At 40.8% G+C, this 14,031-nt stretch overlaps 1 protein-coding gene across 5 annotated transcripts in view; it reads left to right on the top strand.

Annotated features, from left to right (window-relative positions):
- The window catches only part of TUBE1 (tubulin epsilon 1), a 28,051-nt gene extending 14,165 nt beyond the window's left edge, over window positions 1–13,886 (top strand). For all 5 annotated transcript variants that reach the window (XM_090038130.1, XM_090038149.1, XM_090038168.1 and 2 more), the window contains 6 exons: window positions 3,640–3,827; window positions 4,445–4,620; window positions 6,615–6,755; window positions 7,646–7,786; window positions 9,544–9,718; window positions 12,800–13,886. In XM_090038130.1, the coding sequence (XP_089894256.1) occupies window positions 3,640–3,827; window positions 4,445–4,620; window positions 6,615–6,755; window positions 7,646–7,786; window positions 9,544–9,718; window positions 12,800–12,958 (980 nt within the window). In that variant the 3' untranslated portion in view covers window positions 12,959–13,886. The remainder of the gene's footprint in view (window positions 1–3,639; window positions 3,828–4,444; window positions 4,621–6,614; window positions 6,756–7,645; window positions 7,787–9,543; window positions 9,719–12,799) is intronic.
- Window positions 13,887–14,031: the final 145 nt, after the last annotated feature.

Here is a 14,031-nt window from a genome sequence, read left to right as displayed (position 1 = left end):
ATATTTGTTCAAAGCTAAAAGGCTTGTGACTTAGCATATAGTTCATTGGGCTGGACTCCAGCAGAGAGATTTCAAGCTGTGGTGATCCCATAGCTCAGCATTGCTTAGTATGTGAGCACTCCAGATGATACTCCCATCAAAAGAGCCATGTGTTAATTAGCCCCTCACTCATGCCTGGAACTAGGTGTTCCTCATGCTGATTGTGGGGGAATCTCATCTTATATTTGAGTAAATATGGCAGTGGTCAATGTGATAAGCAATGGTTTCTGGACAGCCTTACAACTGTCAAGGAATTTTTTGCATGAAAGGAATGTTTTAAGGAAAGTTTTGAAGAATAATGAGGTAGATGAATTTTGTCCCTTCTCCTTCCACAACAGGTTTTCTTACAACCTTTTTGTATTTTTTTAAATCATTAATATGAATGAATTTGTTCTCTTAATACTTTTTCTTTATGAGCGAATCCCATGTAAACTTCATTTTAACAGCAAAATTGTGACTGTATAATAGTACCAAGCCAAAGAAATCTTGAACGCTTTCAGTGCTTTTATAGTGAGTAAGCATTTTGAAAGGTTATGGTTTGAAAACTGACTGAAATTGCAAGCCGTATTGTATGTTTGTGCACTGTGTCTTCAGTGCCATCTGCTTAATTTGAGAGAATGTATATTATTGCTGTCAGCACTGGAAAAAAGCAGCTATATTCTTTTCATCCTTCAGCCTAATAATTGAACTTGCCAGCTGTTGAGATTTCAGAATATTAGCTGTCCAAGGCAGAAAATTCACTGTTTAATTTTTAGATCTCTGATATGAACCTAGTGCTGTCAGAAAAAAGAATAAAAATAAGTTCTGACTTGAAAATTGAACAAACTTAATAAGTAAGCCACTGAAAGGAAACCTAATTTGGAACACCAAACAGTAGCATTTCCAGTCATCTTGCTGTTGTGCATACAAACTGAATTGTGTGGAAATTCTCGAACTAATAATGGTGCTACACTGATTTACTTCCCCTTCCCCCCCATCCATAAAAATGATGTATCTACACTTAAAAGTTGCAATGCTCTTTGAACTGCCCTACTGTACTACTTGCATTTGTGTTTTAGGCTTGAGGAAACCATGTTGAACTGCTCAGTTCTTATAAAAATTACAAAACCAAATCTTTTTATAACTATTCATGCTTACATTTTGGACACTAAAGTTAGCTAGACAGCAGAAATGTATCAAGGGAAGCTGTGGTCCCACAAGAAATGTTCCATAAAACATTACAGGGTACCTTCAAAAGAGCTTGCTACTGAGGCTGAACAGAAAGCTTTTAGTGTAATGTTTGTGTTAAAGTGCCAGTTCTGGGTTTGCAAAACTTCTATTTGGAAACAATAAACCTTAACATATTTCCAATTTCAAAATTGTCAAAAAGACATGTTTCAACATAGTAAAAATGAACTCTGTGGAGCGCAGCAGTGCTGTGGGGGCTTGGAGGGCTCTGGCCCGCTCCAGACCTCAGTGCTGCCATGCACAGCCCACCGCAGCTCTGCCTGCTCTGCAGCACAGCGCCCTTGCTGGGCTCCCCCACATTGTGACAGGGCAAACAAGGACCATGCCCCCTCCCACTGCAGCAGCAGGACAGGGGCACAGCCAGACGGGGCCCCATGGCGAGTGGGGAGAGGAGCAGGGACAGGGGTTATGCAGACCCAGCTGCCAGTTGGGGTATAGGGGAGACTAACTCTCCTCCCTGCTCCCCTTTGCTTCAGAGCTCAGGGTGCCCTGGTGCTGCAGCAGCGAGTGGGGAACGCCTGGCAGACCTGACTGGGGTTTCTGCCGGTGGAATAGAGAGGTGGGAATTAAACCCCTCTCTGGCCAGATCCCCCGCCCCTGCCTGTCCCTGCTTGGGCTGGGGAGCAGAGGGGCGGTGACCAAGGGTTGGGGGGTCCCCCCACAGCCAATCCTGACAACCCTCAACTGGCAGTGGCACGCCGCTGGCACTTCCAAGTCAGTGGGATCGGCCACCTAGGTACTGCTTCTCCTGGTGCACTCCCTGGCCAGTGCTCTCAGGCTGGGCACCAGCACTCTCACTTAAACCAGGAAGGGGTCTGGAACAGACATTGCATAAACCAGTTTGAGCCAAACCAGTTAAGTCTGATACTTACTACATTCAGCCAGATTTATCTCAAACTGGTTTCAGCTATTCTCAAACTGGTTTATGTGCACTGAATGTCTGTTTCATAGTTTCTAGGGTCAGAAGGGACCTGAGGAGATCATCAAGTCCAACCCCCTGCCATGGCAGGAAAGAGTATTGGGGTCAAACGACCCCAGCAAGGTGTACATCTACCCTCCTCTTAAAGACCCCCAGGGTAGGAGCCGGCACCACTTCTCTTGGAAGTTGGTTCCAGATCCTAGCCACCCTGACCGTGAAGTAGCACCTCCTGATATCTAGCCTAAATCTACCCTCTGCCAGCTTGTGACCATTATTCTTGGTCACTCCTGGTAGTGTTCAGAGGAACAGGGACTTCCCCAATGCCTGCTGGTCCCCCCTGACTAGTTTGTAACAGGCCACTAGATCCCCCCCTCAGCCTTCTCTTGTGGAGGCTGAACAGGTTCAGGTCCCGTAGCCTCTCCTCATAGGGCCTGCCCTGCTGCCCCCATATCATGCGAGTGGCCCTCCTCTGGACCTTCTCCATGTTGTCCACATCCCTCTTGAAGTGCAGCGCCCAGAACTGGACACAGTACTCCAGCTGCGGCCTGACCAGTGCCGCATAGAGGGGGAGGATCACCTCTTTGGACCTGCCTGAAATGCCTTCCTGACTGCATCCCCACACTGCCGGCCCATGTTCATCTTGGAGTCAGTATGACTCCAAGAACCTTTTCTGCCTCTGTACTGATAAGAAGGGAGTTCCCCAACCTGTAGGTATGGTGCCAGTTGTTCCTCCCCAGGTGCATCACTTTGCACTTGTCGGTATTGAATCCTATCCTATTTTCATCTGCCCACCCCTGTAACCTGTCTAGGTCCGATTGCAGCCTATTCCTCCCTTCTAGCGTGCCCACATCCCCCCACATCTTAGTGTCATCAGCAAATTTGAACAAGGTGCTTTTTACCCCCTCGTCCAAGTCACTGATGAAGATATTGAACATTGTGGGCCCATGGACCGAGCCCTGGGGGACCCCACTGCCCGCATCCTTCCAGGTCAAAAATGACCTGTTCATCATCACTCTCTGGGTGAGGCCCTCCAGCCAGTTGGTGACCCAATTGACTGTGACTGTTGTGTTACAGGTTTAAACCTGTTTCTGATCACTTAAACTAATTTATGTGTAGTAGTGTCTATTTCTAGCCCAAAAGTTAAGCATGTAGATTGATTTGAACTATTTTTTTCTAATGTCTGATTTGTAAGCATTTTTTTAAGATTTTTTTTTTTTTTAATTTCCATTCCAATTTGAATAAAAAAATATTTTGCAGTATCAGATTTTCACTGGACAGGAAAAGTATTTCTTCCCTAGCTGTACCTAACACCTGTAGCTCAGATCACTGCCTGCTGAACACTTCTGAAATCTGGGTTGGAAATTAATACAAAAGCCATGTCTTACATATATGGTGACTTACCTAATCCAGGATGTTGTTTTAAGTATTGTGATGATTTTCTTACTTATCTTTAGGGACAGGCTCTGGTCTCGGTACTTTTGTACTAAATGTTCTTGAAGATGAGTTCCCAGAAGTATACAGATTTGTTACTTCAGTTTACCCTTCTGGTGAAGATGATGTTGTTACTTCTCCATATAACAGCGTTCTAGCTATGAAGGAACTTAATGAACATGCAGACTGTGTGTTGCCAATTGAAAATGAAGTAAGAAACGGTATTAATGTGCTTCTCTTGCTGTAATCAACGTGATGTCAGAAGTGTTTCTCCCTTGCCTGTGCTGATAAACAAGAAAACAAGTGTTAGGATAAAATGCACCAGTGTCAGTGTTGAAAATGCCACTTGGATCCTTGACTCCATGTGGGTATTTTTGAAAATTTTACTCATGGTGGGGAGAAATAAGTAACCAGTACTTCAGAAATGGACTATAGCAGGAAATTCCCTATGTCTGCTTGTTAGATAAGTGGTAAAAAAAAATTATAGCAGATTTTAAGGTCCTTTTCAGTAGGCGCATCTACACGTGTCCCTACGGTACCGTTATTACTGCACCATCATTTAGTACTTCCTTTTGCCCTGAGTCCTAGTGCAGAAGTCTTGAATCTTCTCTGCTAGGTTGTAAACTACCGCTGTAGTCAACTGGAAATAGAAAGCACATCAGAATTAAAACACATCAAAGGCATCAGCTTTGAACTTGTGCTAACATATTTAAATTTAATCTTGTATGTTCTAAACTTATCTGAAATAATAGGCACTAAATTTGAAAGTTGTGAGCATGTAACCTTCTTGTAAGCTTTCTATTGTTATTATTTCTTTTCCTCTCCAAGTCTTTATTTAATATAGTTAGCAAAATTCATCAGATGACCAATTCTGGAAAGCTGGGATCAACTGTGAAGCAAAACAGCTTGATAACTTCAAGTGCAGGTGGTATAAGAACTGACCAGGCAAAGCCATTTGATGCCATGAATAATATTGTTGCTAACTTGCTGCTGAACCTGACAAGGTAAACAAATTGAGTTTCCTGCCATGAAACTAATGTTTTTGACATGGTATGCACAATAATACCTATGGCCCCTGCATTTCAGAAAATATTGATCATTCTCAGTTTTGATATTTGTCTATAGTATAAGATACCAAGTAGTTGTTCAAGGTGCTATTGAAGAACAGCTGACTACAGAATTCATTTTGCTGAGCAATCTGGCAAAACAGCTTACAAAGAAACTATAAAGAAAGACAATGAATGGGTGAAATTCTGCTTTCCACTAAGTCAATGGGAGTTTAGTCACTAACTATTTAGTACAAATGAGAAGAATAATATTCTTCTGAGTTGCTGGCTTAACTTCTCTATGATGAAAACTTGAAAATGTATTCTTGGCACAATCAACTAGTTTATTCAAGCTAATACCCTAATAATGTGGCTTTATTTATTTATTGACCACTTAATCACTGGGGAAACTGATTACTTACTAGAGGTATGTAGAACTTTGCTGAGCTCTTCAGATATTGAATGCTAGTGATCTGTGGACATACACAGATGACACACCCATGTAAACTACATGACGCTGGTGGGGAATAGGGGATAACAGACAGATAATGCACCCTTCTAAACTGAGAATGTCGCCGAGTCTGGTGTAGTAAGAAGTTCTAGTGATGTAGGTTATGCTGATTAAGGTGTTGTCTATCTGTCCATTCATGGAGTTGATGTTTGCTGAAAGCAAACAAGCTATTGCCTTTCCCCTGTCACCTTATGGTGAAGCACGGTAATAACTGCCTACTGGCTGCAGCTACCTTGGGTTAGCTCAGGGGTGGGCAAAATGCGGCCCTCAGGCCAGATGCAACCTGCCAGGCCATTCTATCTGGCCTGCAGGTCCCCTAACAATTTAGAAAATTAATATTTATCTGACCCTGGCCTTGTCAAAACTCAGTAAGCAGCCCTCCACCTGAAATAATGTCCTGCCCCTGGGTTAGCTGAATGCTAGTCAGGTCCTGAGATCATGGAAATTACAATGGTCATTTCATATCCAAAACGAATTGCTTCGAGAGGCTCCTGTTGAAATGCTTTTTTAAAAGTATGAATACACTTTTGATTGCACAAGTCCCCACACATTTTTTATCAAGCTAAGTCAGAATAAAAATTAGTTTTTACTTTCTCCTAGCCTGTGAATAGTTTGTGACACCAGCTGTCCTTGATGGCTGCTCCCTCAGTATCACTTTCCTGACCTTTTCTCCCTTTATACCTGCAATATGATGAGTGCAGCTCACTAAATGGGATGAGGACATCACTCCTCAGCTCATCTCTCTCCATTTGTGTTGTCATCTGTTGATTTGTACAGTTCAATCCTTTTGGGTAAAACAAATCAGTAGGAACAGTCCAGCATGCGTGTGTGTATGCATGCTTACCCTTCCTGTGGATTAATATCTGCACTCACTGACACATTTGGCATTTAGACCTTGCTAAATCAAGAGGTCAGAAGGCTTTTTGTATGCATTTATGCCAGCTAATTCCCTTTGTTCAATACCATGACTGATTCTAACCTCTTAATCCCCTGTTATGCTTAATATTGTGGCAGCCTCTGTTGTCTAATCCTGATTTGCCAGTTATGGAAAATGGTCTGAAATGATGATTACTTTAGTAAAAAAAATTCTAAGTTCTAACATGCAAATTAGTTTAATTTTTAAGCTTATCTTCAGTCAGATGACACCTTGCTGAAGAGTGTATGTTAATCAGTAAATAGCAAGGCTCATTAGTAGTCAGTGCATTTGTTATGGAAAACCAAGGATAGTTTGCTACTCTTTGAAAAATCAGTAGCTGTCATGTTAGTGACTGAATTACAGTTCTACAATTGGTAAAATGTCATTTTTGATCTCCATGATGCTCTGTAGTTTGATTGCATAGAACAATTGTCAAGAATCTCCAAAGGATATAGGAGTAATGAATCTGACTTCCGTATATCTTTTAATGATTTTATTTTTATAATGGCATTATTAAATTCACAGCTCTGCCAGGTTTGAAGGTTCCCTTAACATGGATCTTAATGAAATCAGCATGAATTTGGTTCCCTTTCCTCAACTTCATTACTTGGTTTCCAGTTTGACTCCTCTGTATACATTGGCTGATGTTAACATACCTTCTAGAAGGTAGGTAAAACAAACTATCATGGAGTAATGGTACCTGCTCCACTATTTTGCATGCCTCAACACTGCCACTAATATAAATTTTGCATTTTATAAAAGTTTGGGAAATTTAGGGAAAAAAATGAATAATAGAACCTATAGGGCTTTCTAAAATTATGATGTTGACTTTGAAAAAATGTTTAATCTTCCTTTTTATTGAATATTACGTGTCAGTAGGTCTCACCATAGAAAATTAAAGTATGTTTTTGTTAGCCTTGCTTGGGGCTGTCTTACAGTATTTTATAGATGAATTGCATAGATCAGTAACATAAAAAGTTTGCGACAGCATGTTCCGCAACCTCAAACTTCAGGTCACACTAAATAAAAAAGCTACAATTAACGATTTATTGGGATGTAACTTACTGTCACTTATTAACCATTTCTGAATTTGACTTACTGGGTGCATCTACATGTACATCAATGCATTTTTCCTAATGCACACGCATCAGATTTGGTACCTCTAATAAGAGGCAATAAATAATGCATATTAGGGTGTGGTAATGCACAGTAGTGCAAGCACACACTTTTTAGGTGACATTTAATGTGCAGTAGCGTTTTCTACTGCGCAGTAGTGTATTAGCGTGTTTTTTTTACTCACCGCACCAATGCACAGTAAAATAGGCTAATGCACATTAAAATGAACATGTAGATGTGACCACTGAGTCTAAGCTTATGTAAATCAGAAGGCTTAGGGCTGAAAAAGAGGTAACGGGGAAAACAGTAGGTTGTTTTAATATTATGTGCTTTAACTTGGATGAATCTGTTTGTTAAACTGCAAGGTATCCGATCAGTGAAGAATGTGAGCTTATTATCTTGTTTTAATGTAAGTAGATGACTCTCTTCTTTTGTTTTAGGTTGGATCAGATGTTTTCAGATGCTTTTAGTAAAGATCACCAACTAATTCAAGCAGACCCAAAGCATAGTTTGTATCTTGCCTGTGCACTCCTGGTTCGAGGAAATGTTCAAGTTTCAGACCTCCGTAGAAACATTGAAAGGTTTGATCTATTTAATGGCTTATTTATACTTACTATTAGCTTATACAAGCTACTGACAATTCAGAGCCTTTTCATACACTGCACTTCAATGACAAATTCAAGGGAGATTGGCATTTTATAGAGGGGATGAATTAATATATGACAAATGGAAAGTCAGGAGCTAGGATTCTGCCTGCTTTCTAGTAGCACTTTTTTAGTAAGCATTGTATATAATGAAACTTTGTAATTGTCAGGTGAGTCTTTCCAAGCCAAATCAATTTGCTTAATGATCATATGGTTACAAAATACTTACGTGCATGCAGTCAAAATAAAACCTTATCATATGTATGCCATAAAAACATTTAGTAAAAATATGGGCCAGTTAAACACTTTCCTCTTTCCCTTTTAATAAGGATGTGATGAAGAATTGTTAATGACAACATGGTTTTCATTGCATTGTGATTACATCATGGTAACAATAAGGGCTGGATTTTAGAATAAAGTGAATTGACTTAAATGGGTATGTAATATTTTACAAAATGTTTATCTAGAAATTTGCTAAAGAAGGTGCCTGAAATTTAGAACCAAGTTGTACTCTCACTGTATTTCCCATAGAATGTGCCCCTATTTATGGGTGTGAACACTCATTTATATAGAAGTAAAATCTCTCATTCAAAACTTGACCCTTGCATGAAGTGTCAGTGCTTTTAGCAGCAGACACTTCAGATGTTACTACTTATTAGCGATGTGTTACTACTTCCCTAAGCAGGCTCAAAAGGTTAGAGAGCTCTGCCTAGTATTACTCCCCCAGAGCACTCTAGCTAAGCTTTAAGGCATCAGTAGGAACAGTATTGACTTTTGAGTCCTTTGGTAAGTCCTTTCTCTATGAGTGCCCTGGTAAGCTGAGATTCCAACCCGAGGATCTGTATTATGCCAGCCAAAAGGTCAGATACCCGTATTACAGCACTCTGACCTTGGAGGGATAGGAAGGAGTACTACTTACAGCAATGAGCTAACATGTAGGTTACCCTCTCTATCTGCCAACTTGACACAAGAAATTAGCTGCAGTCTGATCATTTTGCTGAAACAAGTCAAAGGTTCTGACTTACAAAGAGCTCCTCTAGCACTGACAACTGCTGGGAGCAGGCACTAGTATAACCTGGTAAACCAACAGATCACTTCCTCTTGGTGCATGTTAATTCCATTCTAGTCACTTTCTCAGTGCTGTGTTTCAGTACCCTGGGCACATACAGAACTAGGTAACTTCACCCAGGACTCCAGTGACAGCCCATCCCGGCCCAAGCTGGGCAGCACCTGCCCCAGCCCCCTCCCATACTGCAGGGACCTCTGTCTGCCTGCCCATGCCCCTTCCTTCCCCTGTACCCCTTCCCCACCAAACAGACTTACCAGCTAGACATTGTTCTCCAAGCTGCCGAGCTGCATGTCAGCAGTTGGATTGGTATCGGCCGATATGGGTCATTAATAATTGGCCATCAGTATTGGCCCAAAAGATCTTTATCAGTGTGGCCCAAAAGATCTTTATAAGTGTACCCCTAATTATTAGTATTCTCATGGTATCCTTAAATTTAAATTAGATAATTGACAGATTTCATAACATAAAGCCTGAAATGGTCCCTGAACAATATTAATGGCTTTCTTATTCCTGAAAATCTTCTATCCAGGTACCCCTGAGATTGCTGTGGAGTCAGACCTTTAGACCATGTTCTGTAACTTTCTATTGCTTGCTTTTATTTTATCTGTTAAATTATTTATTGCAGGTTGAAGCCTTCCCTTCAATTTGTGTCCTGGAATCAAGAAGGCTGGAAAACAGGCCTGTGTTCAGTACCTCCTGTGGGTCATTCTCACTCACTCCTGGCATTAGCAAACAACACTTGTGTGAAACCCACCTTTATGGAGCTCAAAGACAGATTTATGAAGCTCTATAAGAAAAAGGTATGTGAAAAAAGGTGGCAACTCAAGGTATTCTTAAAAGAGCACTTGTTTTGAGTAGTGGATGGGAATGCAAATGTTGCTATGAAAAAATGGTCAAAATTCCAACTTTGTATCGATTCTGTTGCAATTACAGGAAGTACAAACTCTTATCAGCAAAGTTGGGTGCTTGCTACAGAATATTCTGTCTTCAATTGGTTTCTCTTTACCACCAGAATAAATATCTGCATAATGTTTTTATACTTCAGCTGTCTCTTACTTGTTGCTGGATACTTGGTACAAAAGTATGATGATTATCAAATTTAAATTATTAAAACTCATTATTTAATTAATTTAATTATAATTAATGACATGTAATAAACATGAATAAAAATGCTTTAATGAAAGCTGGTTGTTTGTAATGGCAACACAACAAGAAAAGCTGGGACTTCATGAAGGCAAAAATATGAGTGAATTTTAAATTATGGCTCACAACTTTTACTTTTTTGGCATTAGAAATCCTGGAATTTTGGTCAACTATTTTAAAAATAACTATTTATTTAAAAACAGTAGCAATACAGTCAAACTGAAACTATCTTGTTCATAAAGTAATATTCTGAGACTTGCTTTCTGTCATGAAAGTCCTGGCTGTGATATATAAGAAGCAAGACTTCTTAGTTGAAGAAGGGCTCTTTGGGTGCTGACAGACATGGAGGGGGGAGAAAACCTGCATTCTACCGGAAGCAGCAGCACATTACTTTGACCCAGCTCCACACCATCTGTAGAAATTGGGCATTTCAATGAGGCTTTATGCCACTTTTAGCTGAAGCTGATTCAATCGGCTATTAGAGTAAAGCACCAAAAAAGCCCCACTAACGTTCCTGATCTCTACAGACATTGGGCGAGCCAGGTGCAACTAACACACTGCCTCTTCTGGTCACGTGCTGGGCTTGGTACGGGAGAGCACTAAGTTTAAAGTAAAGCACTTTTTTTTTTTCTCCATGTCTGTGAGCAGCCTTCTTGCCTGAATGCTTGTCTAACACCTCTTCCAGCTATACAGCTGGTTTAATATAAGATATCCACAAAAAGCTTGGCTTCTTGTATAAATTCTGGACCATCATGGCTATAACAGCATTCCAACTCCACTACTGGCTGTGATAAATACTCAACTTAGTTTAACTAAAAGGTCATTTTGTTAACTGTTGAAACCAAGAGGGACAGATGATACAAAAATATGAAGGAAAGATTAGAAGGAAATGGAATCAATATCAGGATAAAAAGTAGTTCTGTAGTACCTTTTAGAAGACTTTTTAAAAGGAGCCTAAACCGTAAGAAGATAAGTAAGAACAAAAACAGTTTTGAGCAAAATTGAAGATAGCCAGTAAGACACTGCAAAGCTTTTGTCCCTGATTGTGATTCGGTAGAGATTCAGCTTGATTCAGTGGCCGAATATCTGAATCTGAATTGAATCAGAGGACCCTTTAATCTGTCTGAATTGATTCAGAACTCTCAGAGATTTGGTGGTTCAGACATAGATATAGGTTTAAATGTTTTTTCTAAATACCTCTAGGAGGCAGGGGCTCTGAACGCTGTGGTGCTGGGGCAGATGCAGCATCCCACAGAAGGGCTCCTCAGCAGCAGACCCAGAAGTGGACCAAAAGCACTTCCGGTCCGCTTCCTGGTCCACCAGGGAGCACGTGGAGGAGCCACCCTGGCTCAGCAACTGGTGCCTCCTGGGTCTGGGGGGGGCACCTGGGGTCCCCCTGTGGCCGATTGCCAAGGTGGAGGGGCATGGGGGGGCCCCCCAGCATGCTCCCCGGTGGACCAGGAAGTGGACCAGAAGTACTTCCAGTCCACTTCTGGGTTCACTGCCAAGCATGCTGGAGAGCACTTCATACTCCTGTGGGACATTCAATGTGCCCTAGCACTGCAGCAATCAGGAGCCACACCTGCTACCTCAAAGTATGTAGAAAAAAACTTTTAAATCTGTGCCTGTATCCAAATCAGCACTGATTCACCAAATCAGCATAGAATCTTCCAATTCGGATTTGGCCGAATTGAATCCAGGACAGTGATCCGAATCAGTGGATTGAATCGCTGTCCCCGATTCGGGTCGAATCCGAGTCCAAATTGAATAGGGCCCGTTTTGCACAGCCCTAATAGCCAGCCTTACCACACAGTAATAATGACCTGTCAGCCTGATGTGCCAACTGAATGCAACCTCTAAAAGAAGGGTGGCCTATAAAAAGGATAGAGATTTAAAACTGCTTTAACCCATCTTTGTGCCTTCTAAATATTAGGCTGCTCCAGAGGCCAGAATGGCCGCTAGTTTAATTTGGACAAGCCCTCAGATTTGCCAAGGTCCGACAGCAGTGTAGTCAGGTTGCACTATAAACTGTAGCATGGTCCAGAGTTTCTGTAGCATACAGCACTGCTGCTCAGATGCCAGGACCTCTTCCCTGCAAGATTTTTGAAAATGTATGTTATAAGCAAACTTCCACTTCAAATGCAGCCAACAGTCATTCAAAACTAAAGAGTAAATATATGCTGCATGCTGAACAAGTGGCAATTAATAGAGAAGCCCTACAAACTGGTAATTACAGTAATAAAACATTGTGGACTCAATGGTATTTATAAGTTAGCCATTATTACCTTACTGCTTTACATCCTTGAACCAGATGAGAAAAGGTCTGTTCCAGAAGTGATACAAGAATTTTAACTAATGCATTGGTGAATGTCTTTGCTACAGCACAAAAGAAGCAAACCTCCTTAATTTCTTTATGTGGTAAAATATTATCTTGGGGGATGAGGTGTACCTGGCAGAAATGTGTGACCGTTTGTTCAAGTATCCACCAAAAGAGGCAGAATATGTAATGTCCACTGCATGTGAAAAAAGAGATATCAGCTGTGGTCCCTTAGAGAATTGCCACACAAAGTTGCTAAGTAGCATTTTAGCAAAGAATACAAGTGAAGGTGGCCCATGTATCTGTTTTCTAGTGCTTCCTGTTTCCCCTTTAGGACAGCCTTCATAATTCAAATTGAGCTAAGTGAATTAACTTGTGCGTACAGAAAAGAATATGGTTTAGTTTATTTTTATTCTTACAGGCTCACCTTCACCACTACCTGCATGTTGATGGGATGGAACAGAGCTGTTTCTCAGAAGCTGTATCATCTCTGACTGACCTAATAGAGGAGTATAACCAGCTAGATGTTAGCAAAGGTGGGCCTAGAACAGATCCCCCAAGACTGAAGATAGCGATATAAGGAAGGTGTATTTTGGAACACCAAATCACCTAGGTTCACTGGATGGCTTAGAACCAATGAAGGGCTCCAGAATGACCCTGGCTTTGACCTGACTGGCATTGTCACATGTTACGATTGGTTCAACCTGTGGGAAAGAATCACAGACACATTGCACTCTAGCATGCAGTTATGGAATATTAAATTGGAGAGCTCATATCCCTCTAGCTGTGGAGTGAATAAAGACCATGATAGAGAGACTGAGGAGGATTATAGCAGCCCAAAGTGTAGCTGAACTTCTTAGACCTTAAGTTCAACTAATCAAGTACAAGCTCTAATTCCCTACATTAGACAACTGTGGGATATTTTTCCTAATATTTTTCCAAGTTACCTGAGAAGACGCAAAAACATATATGCCCCTCCCAAACATAAAAGCAAGCATCTAGAGAGTCTTGTCAATTTAAACTTTGCATGATACTGGGAGTTATTCCAAAATATTAATCTAAATTGTGTCACTTAAGAGGGAAACAGAGAAAGCAGAGCACTATGGGATTCTGGAGGACATATGGGATGCTTCCAAAATAGTACCTCGTTTAAAGAGGTATTTTGGAGTGGTTTAGCCAGTTTTGGAGAGTTGCAAAGCTCATGGATCTTTGCATAGCTGGCCCTTTGAAACCTTTCAGAGGCATTTGAAACATTTCAATTGTTACTCCTGTCCACACTCTAGGTTACACTGGTGCTAATGAATGCACTTCATCAGGGTAATGTAGAATATCACTTTTTGCTGTAACTGATAGTAGCACTGACAGCTTTTTTTGAAGAATGAAGATTACTTCTTGAGAAACTTTTATTGTGTTCTTATGTATATAATTATTGGATTGAAGAGACTTGTGTATTTGTAAACACTTGCCTTTATTTTTATAAAATAAAATATATAACTATTTTGAGTTTATCCACAAAGCTTGACTCTGTCTTAAAGCTGCTGTAAACTGCCACAGTTCAGACTGGAGTAACGGCATTTTAAATGTGAGTGTCAGTATAATTAGACACAATAGCATAAGCTCTAATTTTCAATGTCTGAGGCCAGAAATATCCAA

Source organism: Crocodylus siamensis, chromosome 1 (genome assembly GCF_052110815.1).
Source record: "Crocodylus siamensis isolate JL-2025a chromosome 1, ASM5211081v1, whole genome shotgun sequence".
In the NCBI taxonomy this organism is placed as follows: domain Eukaryota; kingdom Metazoa; phylum Chordata; order Crocodylia; family Crocodylidae; genus Crocodylus; species Crocodylus siamensis.
Note: the sequence above shows the minus strand (reverse complement) of the source record. Positions and strands in the feature narration are given on the sequence as shown.